At 56.0% G+C, this 18,079-nt stretch overlaps 1 protein-coding gene across 3 annotated transcripts; it reads left to right on the top strand.

The window, feature by feature from the left end:
- Positions 1–1,485: 1,485 nt before the first annotated feature.
- On the top strand, positions 1,486–17,009 carry LOC115656473 (glutamate dehydrogenase 2, mitochondrial-like). Of its 3 annotated transcripts, none has more exons than XM_030573231.1 (12): positions 1,486–2,002; positions 3,585–3,665; positions 4,623–4,678; positions 5,222–5,285; positions 5,959–6,053; positions 6,343–6,522; positions 11,614–11,751; positions 12,022–12,159; positions 13,076–13,156; positions 13,551–13,766; positions 14,836–14,898; positions 15,919–17,009. In XM_030573231.1, exons 1-12 carry the CDS (start codon positions 1,486–1,488, stop codon positions 16,033–16,035), a joined length of 1,746 nt encoding a protein of 581 aa, XP_030429091.1. In that variant the 3' UTR covers positions 16,036–17,009. The 3 variants fall into 3 exon arrangements, with proteins under 3 accessions (XP_030429091.1, XP_030429094.1, XP_030429092.1); XM_030573234.1 differs by having other exon boundaries at positions 1,679–2,002; positions 15,886–16,011; XM_030573232.1 differs by having other exon boundaries at positions 1,679–2,002; positions 15,715–16,011.
- Positions 17,010–18,079: the final 1,070 nt, after the last annotated feature.

Below are 18,079 nucleotides of genomic sequence, written 5' to 3'. Positions count from 1 at the left end.
CTGGAGTTTTTTGTTCTTATATTTGTTTACAAGATGCATGAAATTCTCCTCAAACCAATGTTTTCTAAAAAGCAACTAGAGCAGCTCCGTGCTTATCATGAAGAACCCTACAAAAACAAACGAGTCCGCACGTGACAGAGAAAAGCCAAGTTAGCGTAAGGAAGTATTTATTTGTCAGTGTTTGAAGAGTCTGAAGGTAAGAAATTAATATTTAAACATTATTTAAAAAACAACTTGATTATGTCCTTTGAATGACTTTGGTATTTAAGAATAAAAATTCCAATGTGTCTTGGTGCGCTATGTTATAAATATGCATTCTTTACCTTAGGGGAGTTGAGATTTATCAGGTAAATGCCTCATTACATTTGTTTTGTAAAACACGTTATTTACTTAAGAGCTAATTCCCAGAGGCAAATATTAAATATAAAATGAGGCAATGCTAGTGAATTAAAAATGTTTTTAAATTGACTTAGTTGGTGCCTGTGAACTCAGAGAATGGTGCTAGGGTGACCATTCTGGAGACTACCATGATTGTTTCTCCATGTGCACACAATCTGGCATCCCTCCGCCCAGGTTCCTTGGCACTATGAAACAGCCGACTTTGGGAAGCCTGGTCCCTGTGACCTATCACCAGGTTGAGGTGAATTCAGTCCCCACAGGCCAGCAGAGGTCAGACTGGGAAAACAAGGGATGGTCAAAGTCCTCCCGATCCCAAGTCCTAACCCCAACTCCAAGGCAGCTGGAGCATTCTGCCAGGGGTGAAATAGCGAAGGGCTTTCACCTCCCAGCCATGGTCGTTGGGCTCCTGAGCAAGCAGGGTGCAGCTCAGCACCTCACAGCCGCAGGCTCCCCTGGTGCGGGAGCCCAGACTGGGTGGGAGAGATGCCGATGGTACATCCCGGGCAGCAAACTGCGGGGCCGCACTGGAGCTCGTCCTAGGAACTGCCCCAGCGGGCAGAAACCACGCACCTCGCCGGCCCCGGCCGCCCTACTTCCTAGGCGGGGCCCCGGGCAGAGCCCGCGGGAGCCCACCCTGCTGGCACGGCCCGGCTGGGCCTTGGGCACCCGCCCCACAGCCCCTCCCTGCTGGGAGCTCCAGCCCACTGCCCCTCCCTGCTAGGAGCACCAGCCCACTGCCCCATGGCCCCGCCCCACAGCCCCTCCCTGCTGGGAGCTCCAGCCCACTGCCCCATGGCCCCGCCCCACTGCCCCTCCCTGCTGGGAGCTCCAGCCCACTGCCCCATGGCCCCGCCCCCAGGCCTGGCCCCGCCCCTCTGGCCCACGGGCGCAACGTGCTGGGGTCACAGCTGCACTTCCCGCCTTGTCACCCATTGGCCGGACTCTTAGCCAATCAGAAGAGTGGGATGACACCCCCCCACTTCCTTCTCAGCCATTCAGGAGCGTCCATCTTCTTACGTCCAGCCCCCAGGCCCCTCAGCCAATCAGGGTGTCCGTGTCCGGAGCCGGCCAGCCCGAGCCGCGGCCATGCAGAGGGTGCTGGGCGCCGCGCTGCGGCGCTGGGAGGCGGTGGCTGCGGCTCGGCGGAGCGGGCGGGCCGGGCTCAGGCTCCTAGCGGAGGCGGGCCGGCGTAAGGCCGCGTTACTATGGCAGCCAGTGAGCGGTGGCGGGGCTCCGCCAACCGGAAGTGACGCGCCGGAAGGCGGAAGTGGCGGGAAATGCGGCTGCGCTCTTAGCTGGCGCAGGGGGAAGCACGTGGCGGTCGCGGCCCAGGCCGGACTCGACGCGCCCGGCCTCCTGCCCATGGTGGAGACATTCTGCGCGCGGGCGATGCGCGTGGCCGAGGCTGACCTGGTGCAGCAGCTCCGCAGCGTGCGGCCCGCGAAGGAGAAGCGGCAGTGGGTGCACGGCATCCTGGAAACCATCCAGCGCTGCAGCCACGTCCTGGAGGTGTCCATCCCCGTAAAGCGGGACAGCGGCCACTGGGAGGTGATCGAGGGCTGGCGGGCCCAGCACAGCCAGCACCTCCTGCCCTGCAAAGGGGGTAAGGGGGGCAGGACAGAGCCCAGCGCAGCCAGCACCTCCTGAGTGCTGCCCTGCAAAGGGGGTAAGGGGGGCAGGACAGAGCCCAGCACCTCCTGAGTCCTGCCCTGCTAAGGGGAGTGGGGGGCAGGACAGAGCCCAGCACCTCCTGAGTGCTGCCCTGCAAAGGGGGTAAGGGGGGCAGGACAGAGCCCAGCACCTCCTGAGTCCTGCCCTGCTAAGGGGGGTCAGGACAGAGCCCAGCACCTCCTGAGTCCTGCCCTGCTAAGGGGGAGGGGGCAGGACAGAGCCCAGCACCTCCTGAGTCCTGCCCTGTTAAGGGGGTGGGGGGGGGCAGGACAGAGCCCAGCACCTCCTGAGTCCTGCCCTGCTAAGGGGGGGGCAGGACAGAGCCCAGCACCTCCTGAGTCCTACCCTGCTAAGGGGGGGGGGCAGGACAGAGCCCAGCACCTCCTGTGTCCTGCCCTGCAAAGGGGCTGGGGGGGGGGCAGGACAGAGCCCAGCACCTCCTGTGTCCTGCCCTGCAAAGGGGCTAAGGGGGGGCAGGACAGAGCCCAGCACAGCCAGCAACTCCTGCCCTGCAAAGGGGGTAAATGGGCAGGACAGAACCCAGCACCTCCTGCCCTGCAAAGTGGGTAAATGGGCAGGAGAGAACCCAGCACCTCCTGCCCTGCAAAGGGGGTAAAGAGGGCAGGACAGAGCCCAGCACCTCCTGAGTCCTGCCCTGCAAAGGGGCTAATAGGGGCAGGACAGAGCCCAGCACAGCCAGCATCTCCTGCCCTGCAAATGGGGTAAGGGGGGAGGACAGAGCCCAGCACAGCCAGCACCTCCTGAGTCCTGCCCTGCAAATGGGGTAAGGGGGGCCGGCCTGAGCCCAGCACCTCCTGCCCTGCAAATGGGGTAAGGGGGGCAGGCCTGAGCCCAGCACAGCCAGCACCTCCTGAGTCCTGCCCTGCAAAGGGGGTAAGGGGGGCAGGACAGAGCCTGGTACAGCCAGCACCTCCTGCCCTGCAAAGGGGGTAAATGGGCAGGACAGACCCCAGCACCTCCTGCCCTGCAAAGGGGGTAAATGGACAGGACAGACCCCAGCACAGCCAGCACCTCCTGAGTCCTTCCCTGCAAAGGGGGTAAGGAGGCAGGACAGAACCCAGCACAGCCAGTACCTCCTCCCCTGCCCAGCCTCTCCCTCCATTAACAGTCCCGCTGGGTTGATGCTAAAGGTGCTGCAGTGTCCATGATCGTTAACACTGCCAGGGCAGGGTGCCGGTTACCCACCTAACGTCTCCATGAGCCATTCAGATGAGACGAGTATTGGCGGGGAAATGCTCCGCCATCTCCAGGTTGCTAAATGAAACCCGAGCAGCTCTATCTGGATGGTGTCTGGTGCCGGTGAAATAACCTCCCTTTCTCAGAGCACCTGAGAGGAACAAGTGGAGCTGAGTGATGGCTGATCGGAGCTTGTGACTAGGTGCCATTGCAGAGAGGCCAGCCACAGCATTGGGCCCTTTTTGGCTCTCCTCTGTGCCACTGTCTTGCTGGATATGCAGGTCTCCTTCATTTGTTGTGTCTCTGCTTTTCCCCAGGGGTTCGGTTTTGTGAGTCAATTGGCATTGATGACGTAAAAGCCCTGGCAGCCCTAATGACGTACAAATGTGCGGTGGTGGGTAAGTCATTGAGAGTTGGGAAGGTGCCCGGTGGGCTCTGTCAGTGGGGTGGTAGTGCTCGTGGAATGTCCCACTTCAGTCTGAGCTTTGATAATCAGCCCTGCTCTCAAAGTGCCGCGTGTAGCCATGAACGGTGTGTGTTAGCCAAGGTGTATTGTGCTACGTAAAGTGTGTGATGATGGGGGCTCTGACTTTGGGATGTCTCCAATCCTCTTGAGTGGTGGGATCAAGGAGTTCTGTTCTATCTTGAAAAACTGAAAAAACATGAGTGCTGGAGCAGGGGCTGTGATGCTCCGTAGGTTAACAAGAGCTGATGCACGTCCACTACCCTTGGTTGGAGTGGCAAACTAATTAACGAGCTTTCACTATCCAAAGGACTCTTGAGCAGCGTGAGATGGTATATTTCTAGGGTGCAAGGTTGGGGGCCGGGGTGATTTGCTGATGCTTCTCTCTGTATAATTCATGAGTGGCTTAAAAGAGCCTTCATGCAATTTACCAGGATGTGGGGCTCCACATGCTGATGGGCTGAGTGATACCAGTGTCTGGAGGGGTTGGCTGCTTGCCACTGGCATAGCGTTGTGTGAGACAGCCCAGGCTGGAGAGTTAAGGGGGCACAGCAGTCCCACAGTTCCAGATTGTACCCAGGAGGTCCTGTCACAGGGGTTTCACTCATGAAATACATCTTGTGTCTCCTGCTTGTCACGGATTCAGTCCTTGTTTAGGACCTGGGCCTTATGGAGGTAGTTAAAGGTTAGTGTAACCTGGGGATCTGGCCCTGTATTTTAGTTACCAACCGTACTTCCTCTATGTTGTGTTAGCTACCCTTCTGGATCGATGCCCCAGCAGACTATAAGAATTGGTGCAGTCACTCACACAACCCCTCTTCATAACAGAAGGGTGAGTTAGGGCAGGACGTCTGGGTGCCTGTCACTGATCTGGCTGCCTGATGAATTTCAGATGTTCCCTTTGGTGGTGCCATGGCTGGCGTGAAGATTGATCCAAAGAAGTATTCAGTAAGTTGGCATTGTTTCCTCTTTATTGTTCATGCTCCATTTGCACAGGATTCCTGGAGCCGTTCCTAGTGATGCACTCTGACAAGCAAGGAAGAGGCATTGGTGGTGAGCAGCTCTCTCCAGTGGCTCTGAAAAGCAGCTCGGGGGGAGAAAGGGCTGGTGAGCTTGGATTCATGATTCAGTATATTCAGCCAGGCGGGTGACAAAAGAGACGCTTGCGGGGCTGGGGCTGGAGCTGTACCAGCAGGTGTGTCGGGCAAGTTGTGAGTTAGAGTTGGGCTGGAGGGCTGGGCATTCCTTGAGCTGTGAGCAGAGGGGACTAGCAAGAATTCGTTGCCCACTTCAGTCTAACAGAGCGCCCCGGTTCTGTACAGCATCAGTTGCATTAACTCCGGCAGTGCCTCAGCCACGTTTGAAGCTTTGTGGACATCAGAACACGCTGCCCCTGTAAAGGCATATGGCCCCTGCTGGCTGCCACACCTCAGGTGTTTGCTTTTCTTTCGGGGCTCCCAGTAATGGCTGAATTTTGATATTCTTGCACAGGAACGTGAGCTGGAGAAAATAACACGGCAGTTTACGGTTGAAATGGCCAAGAAGGGATTTATAGGTGAGACTGGCTCTTTCCCACATTTTCCTCCAGAGCTGTCTGAAAAATGACTGCTTTGCAGGTAGGCAAAGGAGCCAGCAGAGAACCAAGTGGCTAGTCAGCAAGTGTGCTGAGGCCACTGCTTGTCACATTGAGATATTGTCTTGTTTTCACCTGGCATACACTTAGACTGCAAAGCATCCTGGATAAGGCCTGTCTTTTTGTTCTGTGTTCGTACAGCACCTAGCACAGGGGGTCCTGGTCCCTAGTTGGGTTCCTGGGCGCTCTTGTCATACAATACTAGACCACTGATTTGTGACCTTTGCATTCCATCAAGATTCCCCCGGCCTGGACAGCCAGGGGTGTGTGTGTGGGATCTGAAGCTTCGTAGTTCCTTCTCCCTCAGCGTGTGACACGGATCAAGGGAGAGTCGTCACCCAGCAGAGACTCTGAGTCACCATGGGTGTGTGAAGGTTGGGAAGAGTCATGGCAAAGCCTGGGGCAGTGAAGCTGTGTGAGGCTGTGACCGGGGTGGATCGGAAATGCCATGTTGCAGATGGAAGATCATTAGCTGCATCTAAAGGCAACAGTGGGTTGGGTTCAGCTGGCCTTGTAACCCCCAGGCTCTTCCGAAGTGAAAAAAGGGACCGAATTGAGAAGGAACCAGAATTGACAGATCTGTTCTCCCTGGCAGGGCCTGGAACTGATGTTGCTGCTCCTGACATAAACACAGGGGAAAGGGAGATGTCCTGGATTGCTGACACCTACTCCCGCACTCTCGGCTACAAGGTAACGTTGGCTTGTTCTACAGCACGCTGAGCTGCTGCTGCTTCCTTTAGGGAGGTGGTACCTTTCCGTGGCTTGTCGGGTGGCCCCCCCACTGGGTTGGGCTCAGTGTGTTGGGATGAGGCAGACTAGCTGGGTCTAGTGCTAAAATGGGGTTGACAGTAAAGTTGCTTTATCTTTGGGCTGGGCGCATTTGAGTCAAGGAAAGTCTGAACTCTAATGGTCCAGAGAAAACAAGGCCCAGTCGAGCGAGATGCGGGCTTGACCTTTGCTCTTCTATTTGGAATTGTAGGATATCAATGCCCATGCCTGTGTGACGGGGAAGCCGATTAGTCAGGGAGGAATCCATGGGCGAGTCCCTGCCACAGGCCGTGGTCTGTTGCATGGGATTGAGAACTACATCAACAACACCCTCTATATGAACCTTATTGGCCTGAGCCCTGGTTTCCCTGGCAAGACCTTTGTGTTGCAGGTAAGCACTGGGCCATAACATTGTAAACTAGGCTTGTTTTCTTGTGGTCTTCACTGTCGCCATCTCTCCGTTCACAGCAGAATTCAGCGGCTTCGCATCCTCCTTCCATGTCGACACATGAGCCTTTGTCTTTCAGGCTCAGCTGCACCAATGCTGCCTGAAGTTTATCTCCCAACCTCCCGTCCGCCACTGAGAACACAGCCTGTTTCCAGATGGGAAGACAGTTGGCCTCAACAGCTGACACCCTGCGGCTCTGTGGGTTGGTGCAGTGGGTTGGTGCAGCGTCCTGTGTTAGCCGTGGAACATCCCAGTGCAGCTTGCTATGCATTTAATACCTTGGGAACAAAATATGTCAGGGTAGCTGGTTGCATATTGCTTACACGCTAAGGCCAGATGTTCAGAGTTGGGTGCCTGCAGCTATACCCTGCCCAGGTTCACATGTCAGGTACCTGCAGAAATAAGCAAGACCCCGTGTGCAGGACCAGAGTCTGCTGCAGGAACCCCTATGTTTTGTGATAACCAATACACCAGTGTTAAGTTAATAGTAATAACTAGTCCCTAGCTTTTATGTAACGCTCCTCAGTAAATCTCAGGGCTTTCTGTTTTATTTTCATATGTTTTGCCAGGCACCTTTCGTTCCCACGCTCCCCAGCCCTCTCAGACATGCAGCGATGGCTCGTGGATGTAAAATTCAGCAGACAATCTCCTTCTCTCCATATGAACCAGGGAAGCAGTGGGGCTTGTAGCTAGCTTTAACAGGTCAGCTCCCTGGCAGCTCTAGCCTCCTGACCCTTGGCTTTCATCTGTGGAATAGTGCAGAGAGCACGTGCTGTAATCCTGCTTCCCCTTTTGAGGAAATCTGCAGTGAACGATACAGCTACAGCAGGTCCCAGCAGGGCAGGGAGATGGTGACCAAAATACCAGGTGCCCAGCCACAGCAAAATGGTGAATGCCAGAGCAAAAATGGTGAATTTTGCTTCTTGGAAATCTGTTATTTTATGGAACTATGGAGTCCACAGGTCCCAGTTTCAATTGAGTGGGGTGGTTAGCACGTCTTAGAGCTGTTGTTTCAGGTTCTCTGCAGACTCAGGCAGGCAGCGGTTGCAGACTGTAGGTACTCGGACTGCACCGGTTACACTCGGCTCATGTTTTCAAGGATATGTCTGCAACCATAAGGGCTGGAAACATCTTTTAAACAAACAAACAGCTGAGATTCTGGAGCATGATTCTGTGGCACGGGGAGAATTCCATGGGATGCAGGAGTTCACAGGGCTTTGCGCGTAAGCCCAGGGTCCGATTCTCAGAGGAGAAAAGTACCTGCAGGTGAAGTTGAAGTCAGTGGGAGCTTTGGGTGCTAAGCACCTTGGAAAATCGAAGGTGTTATGCACAAACATGTTATGTAACTCTGTGCCTCCACCCTGGTGGGTCTGTCTCCAAATCCCCACTGTCTAAAGTGGGCCGCTGGAGGACTGGTGTCCATGCGTCTCTTGGTGCTGGGTGAGAGGTGAGGCAAGCCTGATTTAGCCAGATGTGTCTGTGTGCAGTCAACCTGGAAGCTCGTCTTCTCTGGCTGCTCTGCATCTCTCTCCACCTTCCCTCCTGTCTCTGCCCCACGGATCCCAGTTCAGGGCCTGCCTTGTAACCATGGTGAAATGCTTCCCTCTTGTGTGTCTCCGGTAGCTCTGCTCTCTTCTCACTGTTTGCCAAATGCCGTTGTGCTCCGACTCTGCTGATCCAGCTCGTTGTTCGTTTTTTCCAAGCATTGCCTGCATCAGCCCGGCTATCTGCCCTGCTGGATGTCAAAGCATTTATCCTGCCAAATGGCGCTTACAGCTTCTGAGCTCTGGGTTCATCACAGTGGCCTGGAGAGTCTGGTGCTAATGTGCCGACTGCCTCTAGCAGCATTACTCACGCTCCCAGCCCCTCCTCACCCAGTCCTCTGACAAAACGCTTTCCAGGATGATGAAGAAGCCTATGGCCTGGGAGCTGAGTCTCCCTAATCAAAGCTCAGGAAAATAGCATCTCTGGACTCTGTCGTAGGAAGTTCACTCTGGTCCTGTGATTTCTGTGTCCCATGGTTGTGTGTTCCTTCTAGGGTGACCAGATAGCAAGGGTGAAAAATGGGGACGGGGGTGGGGTGTAATAGGCACCTATATAAGAAAAAGCCCTAAATATCAGGACTGTCCCTATAAAATCGGGACATCTGGTCACCCTAGTTCCTTCTGAACCTATTTACAGAGGCATCAGGTTGGTAAAGGCTCTCCTTGTGCCTGACCATATGCAGGTATAAGAGACAAGGTGGGGAAGGTGATGTCTTTTATTGGACCAAGTTCTGCTGGGGAAAAAGACAAGCTTTTGAGCTCCACAGAGCCTGGGAAAGGTGCTCCGCGCGTCACAGCTAAAGGCGAGGTGGAACAAATTTGCTTTGCATAAGTAGCTAACACACATTTCAAGGGATCGTTTAAGGTTAACGTCTCTCCGGTCATAGGGGAGAAAGGAGGGGTGGCAGGGTTGAGTGGGTCACAGGTTGTTGTAATAAGCCATAAATCCAGTATCTATTCAGTCCATGAGTTTGTGTCTAGCAGAGTTATGAATTGAAGTTCCCAGGCTTGTCTTTTGAAAGTGTTGTGCAGGTTTCCTTTTGAGGATGAGAGTGCAGCTGTGCCACTGTATGTTTCCAGTGTGAACATAGTCTGCATGTCTTTCGGAGCCTGCTGTGCCCTTCTGACGAAGTGGGAATGTTCTTGATGTGTTATGTGAATGCTGAGTGGGGAGTATTGACCTGGGAAGGTTGCAGGGGAGTTTGGCTGGGACTGTCTGCCTTGGGGAAGGGAGCATCCCTGAGCATGTAACATGAGAGGCCAGGTGACACCTCTGCCCGGGAAACTGGACAAAGGACACACAGGCTGGGGGAAGGCCAGAAAGGAGACGGCTGAAGGGAGTTTCAGTTTGGAGCTGGCTGGGAAATGGAGAGGAGTGCCGTGACGGGGCTTGGCCTTCCCAACGGGGCTGTGGCCTCCCTGGGGCCCCCAGATGGGCCTAACTAAAGGGGGTCCTGTTGTCTGTACCGGCAAGACCTGTCGTCCAAATAAACCACCTATGTTACTGGCTGGGGGAGCCCTGGTGAATTGCAGGAAGCCAGGGGTGCTGGGTCTGGTCTCCCCCACACTCCGTGACAGCCCTGTACACCCAAATGTATGGACAGTGTTATCAGACCACGTTGTGGTACCTAGGAGAGCCTGTCAGCACGATCACACAGTAGCTGCGTAGTGACTCTGAGGATTGACCCTCCAGTCAGTGATGCCCATCGCTCTCAGATTGCAGGAAGACTGAAAACAAAACATGCTAAAACTCATCTTCCCATACTCAGTGTTGAATGGGAGAGGTCCCTTCACTTAGCAGCGCTCCTCTTGCTTTACATGGTCCATTGTAGGCAAGGTACTACGGTATTCTACTAATACCACAAATGCAGACGCACTGCAGCCTATGTGCAGGAGTGAAACTGGCGTGGTCTCTCCTGTCAGATCTAGCATCAGGGATGGGGCTGTTCCGGAGGAGCTGCTGGACTCTGGCTGGAATACATTTGTCATGTTTTAATCAGCAGTTGAGGAAGTGTGGCTCACCTCTGTTGCATTTAGCACCCTGCCGTTTCTGGGCTGGAATCTGGTGGGTGATGACTCTGAAAAGACAGGGTTGGTCATTAGGCTGGTTGGCCTGTTGTTCCTCAGGCCTTCTAAGCCTGGTCTCTTTCACATTCAGCTGACAGTTGCGACTGCTGCATTTGCATTCAGGACATGGGTGTGCCTAGCTGTGTGGCAAGCACACACCCGTTTCGTTTCTTCAGCATCTGAAATTAAGGGCTTTGTGCAGGGTGACTGCCTGTATGGGAGTGCTGCTGGGCATTGGTTTTCCTTCCTTAATTACCCCTTACTAATGGAACTCCCGTTCTGTGGGACTTGAAGCTGACTGCCTCCCAGCTGCTGCTTCAATCCAAGAGAAATATGCCGTGACCTATGAGATCCGTGCCTTAGGCCACAGGACTCCGCCTGCCAAGCTGAGATTGTACAAGGAAGTGATAGCGCCAGGAGTCACCTCTATTGAATTAGCTATTCTGAGCAATCTCCAGAGGGATTGTGAACACTTCCTAATTAACTTACTGGGCTAATGAAGCAAAGGAGAGGAGAGGCCCTTGGCTGCTTCATCTTTATAGTTTTTCTGTGGAAGTTGTTTTTGCTAAATAAGAAATTGGTTTTCAGCTTTGCTTTAAGAACCTGATCCTGGCCAGCAGCTGAGCTAGGTTCCAGGGGGAAAGACACCTGCCTTAAGGGGAAGAACATAAGAGTGGCCACACTGGGTCAGACCAAAGGTCCATCCAGCCCAGTATCCTGTCTGCCGACAGTGGCCAATGCCAAGTGCCCCAGAGGGAATGAACAGAACAGGGAATCACTGAGTGATCCATCCCCTGCCGCCCATTCCCAGCTCCTGGCAAACGGGCTGGAGACAGCATGCCAGTGCATACTTGCTAATAGCCAAGAACCTCACCATTACAAGGTCCCCCTTACCTGCAATAATTCTTCCTCCCTCTGGTTTCTTGGAAGTTCATTGAACCAGCATAGGAGGAGAAAAGGTCTGCCTAACATTCAGCTAATGTCTAGCCTGCCTTGCCCATCCAGGGGCACAGCCCATTGCAGGAGCTGCTCTTGGGTCCATTTTCTCATAAAATAGAGCACTATAGCTTCCTGCTCAGGAGCCCTTAACCTGTGATGGCTGCAGATCGTGGAAGTGATTGTAAACACCTAGGCTGCTGCGTGACTGGTCCCTGTCACCCCTAATGGGCCACTTACAGTGCAGAACTTGCTGAGTAGCCATCAGCCCTCCAGAGACTGAATCTTGTTAATGGCCATTAGTCCACATGTCCTGGAGTGCCCTTGCCACTGGCTGCCAGGAGATGGCTGCTAGGCATTTCCAAAGTGAGTAGTGCCCAGCTCCAAGCACCATAAAGGGCCCCAGTGTGGAAATCCTGGTTTGTTTTTGCATGTGTGGTTGGATTCCCCCACTTAGCGGCTCTCTGATCTCTCTCTTTTCTTGTAGGGCTTTGGCAACACGGGCTTGCACACCATGAGGTACCTGCACCGCTGTGGAGCATGCTGTGTGTGTGTTGGGGAGGTGGATGGTGCTATTTACAATTCCAGTGGGATCCATCCCAAGGAACTACAAGATTATAAGACAGTAGGTTCAATCCAGACCCACAAAAATGTGGTCTTAATGGGAGTGTGTGTCCATCCAGCCCAGTTCGAGATGCAGAAGAAATGTGGGGATTGGGCTGCTCCTCTCCTCTCTTCTCCTCTAGATTATGGCTCAGGCATCTACAAAGGCCGGTGCAAGCCAGCCACGGCAGGGTGTTGTGGTGCAGCTGTGCGCCACTTGTAGAAGAGGTGTGCAAAGCAGTTGGCTTTGCAGGCCTGGCTGGACACTGCTGAATTGTCCCTGTTGTTCCAGGAACACGGCACCATTGTTGGTTTTCCAAAAGCAGAGCCTTACGAAGGCAGCGTCCTTGAAGTACCTTGTGACATCCTCATCCCAGCCGCTGTCGAGAAGCAGCTCACGAAGGAGAACGCACATCGGGTCCAAGCCAAGGTACGCAGTGCAAAGGATGCTCCCCTTTCCCATGCAAGACAGTCCGAAGCAATGGGAGCTGCCCCAGGTACCGGGGAGCAGAATTTGGCCCTCCGTATATAAATGACCCACCTTAGACTCACTGTCAACATGCAGCGTGCAGCACCTTGCACTCTGAGCCGGCCCTTCCTCACTGCAGTTGTGCAGAGGGAATACGGGCAGACGGGTTCGTCTGAATACAGATAAGCATTCCCATGGTGCTGGAGCATGAGGCTGATGAGTCGCTGTTATGGCATCCAGGCACGGTTGCCACGGTCAAAGTTCCTTATGGAAACCTGAGTGGAATCAAGCATGTGCAGTGAGTCAACACCTCATGTCTCACTGTGCTGGGGGTGAGCAGGGAATTGCTAGAGCAGCCTCTTGTGCGCCTCTCCGCAAACTAACCCTCAGCCCCAGTTCAGACATTAGGGCCCTGCCAGAGGGCGAGAAAGGGGTCAGGAAACCACAGGTGGGGAGAGAAATGTCAGGGGGGAGAAGATCCGTATCCCCTGCACATGGAGGTTTGTCACTCTCCACTAGGCAACAAAACAAATGCAGTACATTGGGGTAGCCAAAGGGGGGCCTGCCGGGCAGGTGCAGCCCATGGAGATGACAGGACCCAGCAGGCATGATCTCCATGTGCCTCACGGTGGAGCAAGTCGCTCTAAGCCCTGGGTTTTCAGTCTTCTTTACACAAACTCTGGCCAGCCCTCAGCTGCTGGTCTTCAGGTGGCGCAGCCTGAGCAGCCCCCACAGTAGCTGCCTGCTGGTGCTCAGCGCCCTTGGGAAGGGCTGCTCGAAATAACATTTGTTAGAGGTGGAGACAAGACCGCAGCAAGTCTCCCATCGTGACTCCTCTGGGCTTTGGCTGCCCTGTGCCTCCATTTGTGCTTCACAGATTATCGCTGAAGCTGCCAACGGCCCCACAACACCAGCAGCCCATGAGATCTTCCTGCAGAGAAATATCCTCGTCATCCCGGTACGGCTGACACCTCTTCACCTCACCCCCGGGAACTGTGGTCCTGCAAGTCAGCCCAGGGTGCGGTGTAGACAGGCAGGAGAGCTTTCCCCTGCTCTCCCTGGGCCCACGGTGGTTCCCGCTCAGCCCTGATGCTCTAGCAAGGCAGGGTTGAGCAGCCTTCCCCTCCCTTTGCCAGAGCCGGGGCAGCGGCTGAGAGCTGTCAGACGGACACGATGCTGTTGGGCCAAATCCAGCCGTGGCGCACAAGCAGGGCTCGGTGGGAGGGTGGGCAGCGTGTGCTGATTCGGCGGCTGCTGCACATGCAGAAGAGCGGCCTGCGCCGTGACACTGTTTGGATTCTGGTGGGGCTTGCTCTGGCGGATCGGTACCACTGCGGCCTCTCCCCTCGCAGGACCTGTATGTGAATGCGGGTGGCGTGACGGTTTCCTTCTTCGAGTGGCTGAAGAACCTGAACCACGTGAGCTATGGCCGCCTGACCTTCAAGTACGAGCGTGACTCCAACTACCACCTGCTGATGTCTGTCCAGCAGAGCCTGGAGCGGACCCTTGGGAAGGGCAGCGGGGAGATCCCCATCGTCCCCTCCCCGGAGTTCCAGGCCAGAGTGGCAGTAAGTCCAGGCTTGTCCTGGGTTGTGGGGACTGCCTGATCGGCTTCCTTTCCCCTGGGGGGCGGGGGCGCTGGGGAAAGGGCAGCCTCCCTCTGGAGCTGTGGGCCAGATCCAGGCCAGTGATGGTGCAGGGACAGAGACCTCCCTTATGTGAGTGCAGTGGGCGCTGACTTGGTAAAGGCCAGGACAGCTCTGAGGGCTGCCCAAGCTGTGCCTCTGCTGCAAGGGGTCCAGGGGTCTTTGCCAGGGTGCAGAATTACCTGGCTGCAGCCCAGAACCCCAACTCCTCAGAGAACACTGCTGTGCCCGGGGCTGCTGTGTGGGATGCACAGAGCTGGCGTAGGCCCCCCACGTGCTCGGGGTTCCTGGGAGGACCTTACACCAGTGCTGCAGCCCCTTTGCCCCAGGGTCACAGCTGTGGAAGGGCCCTGGGACTAGCCTGTCCAGACTCACTGAGGACAAATGGACAGAAGGGTGAGGGGTAAAGGCAAGGCCCCCGCAGGCTGAGCTCCATGGCACGCCAGCCCCTTGGCTGCAGGCACCCCGTGCTTTGGTTACCTGGAGCTCAGCCAGCGGCTGGGATCCAGGTTCCTGTAGCCAGGGGTGTCTTGGAAACCCAGTGGTGCGGGCCTGGAGCTGGGCTGAGAAGCTAAGGCCGGAGGGAAAGGAGGGCCAGCTGCTCAAGTGGATGGGGACCAGTCGATATTAGAGGAGAGCCCTGCGGAACTCCCAGCATCAGGGCTTTGCGTCAGGATCGGGCTGGGCGAAACGTGGGACGGAGCACACGTTACAGTGATTGGAGACCTGGGCTGACCAGGTTCATACTGGTGTAAATCGGGGGCAGCCCATTCAGCCGGGGAGTATCCCTGGAGAAGCAGCAGGAGTACCCAGCCCACAGGATCAGCCCTGGCCAGCCAGCTTGCTGGTAGCCCCTCGGCAGAGCATGCTGCCTCGCCCTGAGGAGGAGCGATGAGATGGCTCAATCTGGTTGTGCCAGGTGGGGGATGCTAAATGGGGGGAGATGCTCACCTCGTACCCGGCAAGGGGTTCACTTGGTTTCCCCTTGCAGGGGGCCTCAGAGAAGGATATCGTGCACTCGGGGCTGGCGTACACTATGGACCGCTCAGCCCAGGTATGTGCCTCTGTGCCTCAGGTGTCCCTGCAGCTTGTGCTAACGGGTCCCTCTTCCTGATTGCCCCGGGGTCCCAGCCCTCGCCCTGTCTGGGTATTCACACATGCTGGGGAGCTGCTCCGAGCCGGGGCCCTGGGGATCAGTCCCAGGGCTCTGGTTTATTCCATTCCCTGCGGTGTGGGTGTCCCCCTGGTTTTAGCCTAGTTCGCAGCTTTCCCATGTGTAACTCCCCTTGGCCATGCCACTGTGCCGTTATCGGCGTGCAGGGCGAGGCCTGAGAGCTCCAGCCAGCAGCTCAAGTGCCCCTCACCAGTCGTGATCTCAGGGCTGCTTGAACCACAGCCCTGGGGCCTGGGAGCAGCCTGGGGTTCTGGTGAGCCCCTGGGGTGCTGAGTGAGGCCCTGCTGGAGTCCGGCCCCTCCCAGGCCTCACCCATTCACTTCTGTGCCCGGCCGGGGAGCGGCTGGCTGAGCAGGCCGCAGCCTCGCCCTGAAGTGACTGACACCTGTCACTGCTGTTGTCGAGGGCTGGAAGCCGACTGAACATCTGTGGGTAGAACTTGGGGCTGCCCAGACTGAAGGCCGGGGGGGTTGCCGCTGGAGATGCGCTGCTGGGGGGTGCCTTGTTTAGCCGGCCTGTGTGCTCTCGGGTGGCCCGTACACAGTGCCGCGTGGGGGACTGTGGGTCCCAGTCACCAGGTGTGTTAGCAGTGCGAGGATCGTTCCATCAGAACTGCTGAGTGCAGGCTGCTCCTGCGGCTGGAAGAGCCCTGCTAGTCCAGCCCTGAGCCTGACCGGAACCACCCCGTTTTCCCAGCACAGCCTCTCCGCTGCCACTGAAACCCCGGGTCTGACCTGCCCCTCCAGGCCTCCTCCCAGCAGGGCTCTGCTGCCCCATCTTGCTGCTGGAGCTGCAGAAGGGAGGGTTATGGGCCCAGGCTTGCTGGCAGCTGCTGGATTTCACATTGCCGCCCGGTGCCCGGCGCAGCCCTTGTGCCTCTGCGCATTGTTTGTTTCCTAGCAAATCATGAACATCGCCACGAGGTACAACCTGGGCTTGGACCAGAGAACCGCTGCCTACCTGTGCGCCATCGAGAAGGTGTTCAGGGTGTACAATGAAGCTGGGTTTGCATACTGACGTGAGCTGTCCCCTGGCCTTGGCCCTCCCTGGGCTAAGGGCACAGCTGCCTGCCCATGGCTGAAACGATCCCGGAAAGAGACTCCCGGGGGGGAAAAAGTGCTCTTGGGGGAGGTCAGGGCATGTTTGTCCCTGTGGCTGCAACCTCCGTCCTCCCGCGCTGCTGCCGAGGCTGCCTTGGGTTCACCTAGTTCTGTGAGTGTCACCCCAGCAGAATTGCTGGGCTTCCTACAGGGGTACAGGGCAGGCCGTCCCCGCAGGCTCTTTCTGCGTGGTGATGCCCATAGTGCTGTGGCATCTAGTGAAACTCTGAGTGCCCCTTCCCCCGACCATCCTGGGCCATGTTGCTGACTTCTTGTTTGTTGGATTTCATGGCATTTCCACCTGCCTCTGAGCTCCACCGGCTCCTGCTCTGCTCCTGCAGCCGCCCCCGCTGCCCTGCATGCTGGAGAGTGATGTGGGCATGGGCAGCACGCTCCGGCTTGTGCAGCCTCGCATGACCGGGCCTCTGCCTCTATGGCAGAAGGGTAGATGGAGGCTGCTCTGTGGCACTGACGGCAGCGTGTTTTCAGCTGGGCCTCTGGCATCTCCCCGCTGGCGGGTGTCCTGCTAGCAACGTGATGTCTCCGGAAACGGTGAAGGGATGGAGAAAACAAGTTGAGGGGTTTGGGGGGGCGGGGGTTGAATGGAAATTTGGGGAAAAATTGAAGTATCTGCTGTAGTTACTTGTTTGTCAAAACTAAACTTTGTTTGCTCTTTAAGAAGAGCAATGTGTGGTGTAGAATGGAGGTAGCCCACAGCGTTGCTTGGTAGATTTAGGAAATACGTATAAATTCTTTGGGTTTGATGGAGTGATGATGTCACGTACGGCTTGTGTTCAGGAGGGAGCTGCAGCTGCACACTGAGCGGATTTGTTTTTGCCCAATGGCAAATGGGAAAAAAATTGGAGATGTTGAAAACTGAAAACCTCACTATTGGTGTCAGCAATGGGGAAGGTTACAGCCTGCGAGCTAAGCACTGGTAGGGAAGTAGACTCAAGCTGCCGTTATCCTGCAGCCTCAGAAGAAAGTTGTGGTTCTAGAGAAGGAATATCCCCATAACCCAGCTACCAGCGCACAGGAGGAAGGAGCAGCAGGCACTTGGAGGATAGCGCCACACCAGCCTCTTTAACAGTGTGTGGTCCACTCTGTGTGCCCTGAGGGGTCTCGTTCCAGGCAGACCTCACCGCCGTACAGACCAGTATAACTTTGCAGTTACTAAAGTGCTCTTGGCAGTGCTGGCGTAGCTCAGGTTTTGCCATCTTTCCTCCCACTTTCATGGCTCCTCTGGAGAGAACACATTTCTTTTCACTTTTCCCCCAAGTTTCCAGTGTTTCCAAACTTGACCTTAGAAGAAATGGAACCCCCCTGTTTTTTTCTGGGACATGTCCATCTTTTCCCCTGGACCCTGCCCTCTCTAGACCTGTCCCCCTGCTACCTGAGAGCAGGCTGCCCCTTGGGTGGGAAAAAGGTAAATTGTCCCTCTTGGCCCCCCCTCTGGGCGGCCCAGCCCTCAGGCTGGCTGGCGTTTGCTGAGTCAGGGATGAGGAGGGCCCAGAGCGGTGGCCCTGCAGAGGCAGGAGCTCTGAGCTGTGCAAGGGGCTGCTGGGCGGAGCGGAGCAGAGAGGGCCATGGGCACCTCTTGCAAAGGCCCAGCTCAGATCGTGGGGGTGTGAGAAACGTCCTGTTCCGAGGTGGGGGACCTTAAAGGCAGACCAGGCGTGAGAGAAGGGACCCACCTCTGCTCCTTGTGCATGGTATGTTACAGAGAGTTCCTTGGGGCCCAGACCGCGAAGGGCTAAGGAGGATTTTTCTGAAGGGCCCCCCCTCACATGTGGTTCTCAGGACCTGGCCCCCTTGTCTGGGAGCCTGCCCCAGTGGCAGTGGGGTGCTGAGCTCTGCAGCCAGCGTGGGAGAGGGGAGCAGTTGTAGAGCCAGGAATGATCTCTGTAAAGTCACTGACCTGCATTGGTCTGTCCCCCCCTCACCGGCACCTGCCTCACAGC

The sequence above is a fragment of the Gopherus evgoodei genome, chromosome 8, assembly GCF_007399415.2.
Source record: "Gopherus evgoodei ecotype Sinaloan lineage chromosome 8, rGopEvg1_v1.p, whole genome shotgun sequence".
NCBI classification, from domain to species: domain Eukaryota; kingdom Metazoa; phylum Chordata; order Testudines; family Testudinidae; genus Gopherus; species Gopherus evgoodei.
The sequence above is the reverse complement of the archived record's forward strand: the minus strand, read 5'-3'. Positions and strand labels throughout refer to the sequence as shown.

What these genes read in the sequence shown, in the direction of transcription:
- LOC115656473 (XM_030573231.1), top strand. Translation starts at nt 1,486, where the DNA reads ATGCAGAGGGTGCTGGGCGCCGCGCTGCGGCGCTGGGAGGCGGTGGCT. An exon ending in GTACAAATGTGCGGTGGTGG is followed by an intron (nt 3,666 to 4,622) that starts GTAAGTCATTGA and finishes GATGAATTTCAG; the next exon opens with ATGTTCCCTTTGGTGGTGCC. An exon ending in GGCCAAGAAGGGATTTATAG is followed by an intron (nt 5,286 to 5,958) that starts GTGAGACTGGCT and finishes TCTCCCTGGCAG; the next exon opens with GGCCTGGAACTGATGTTGCT.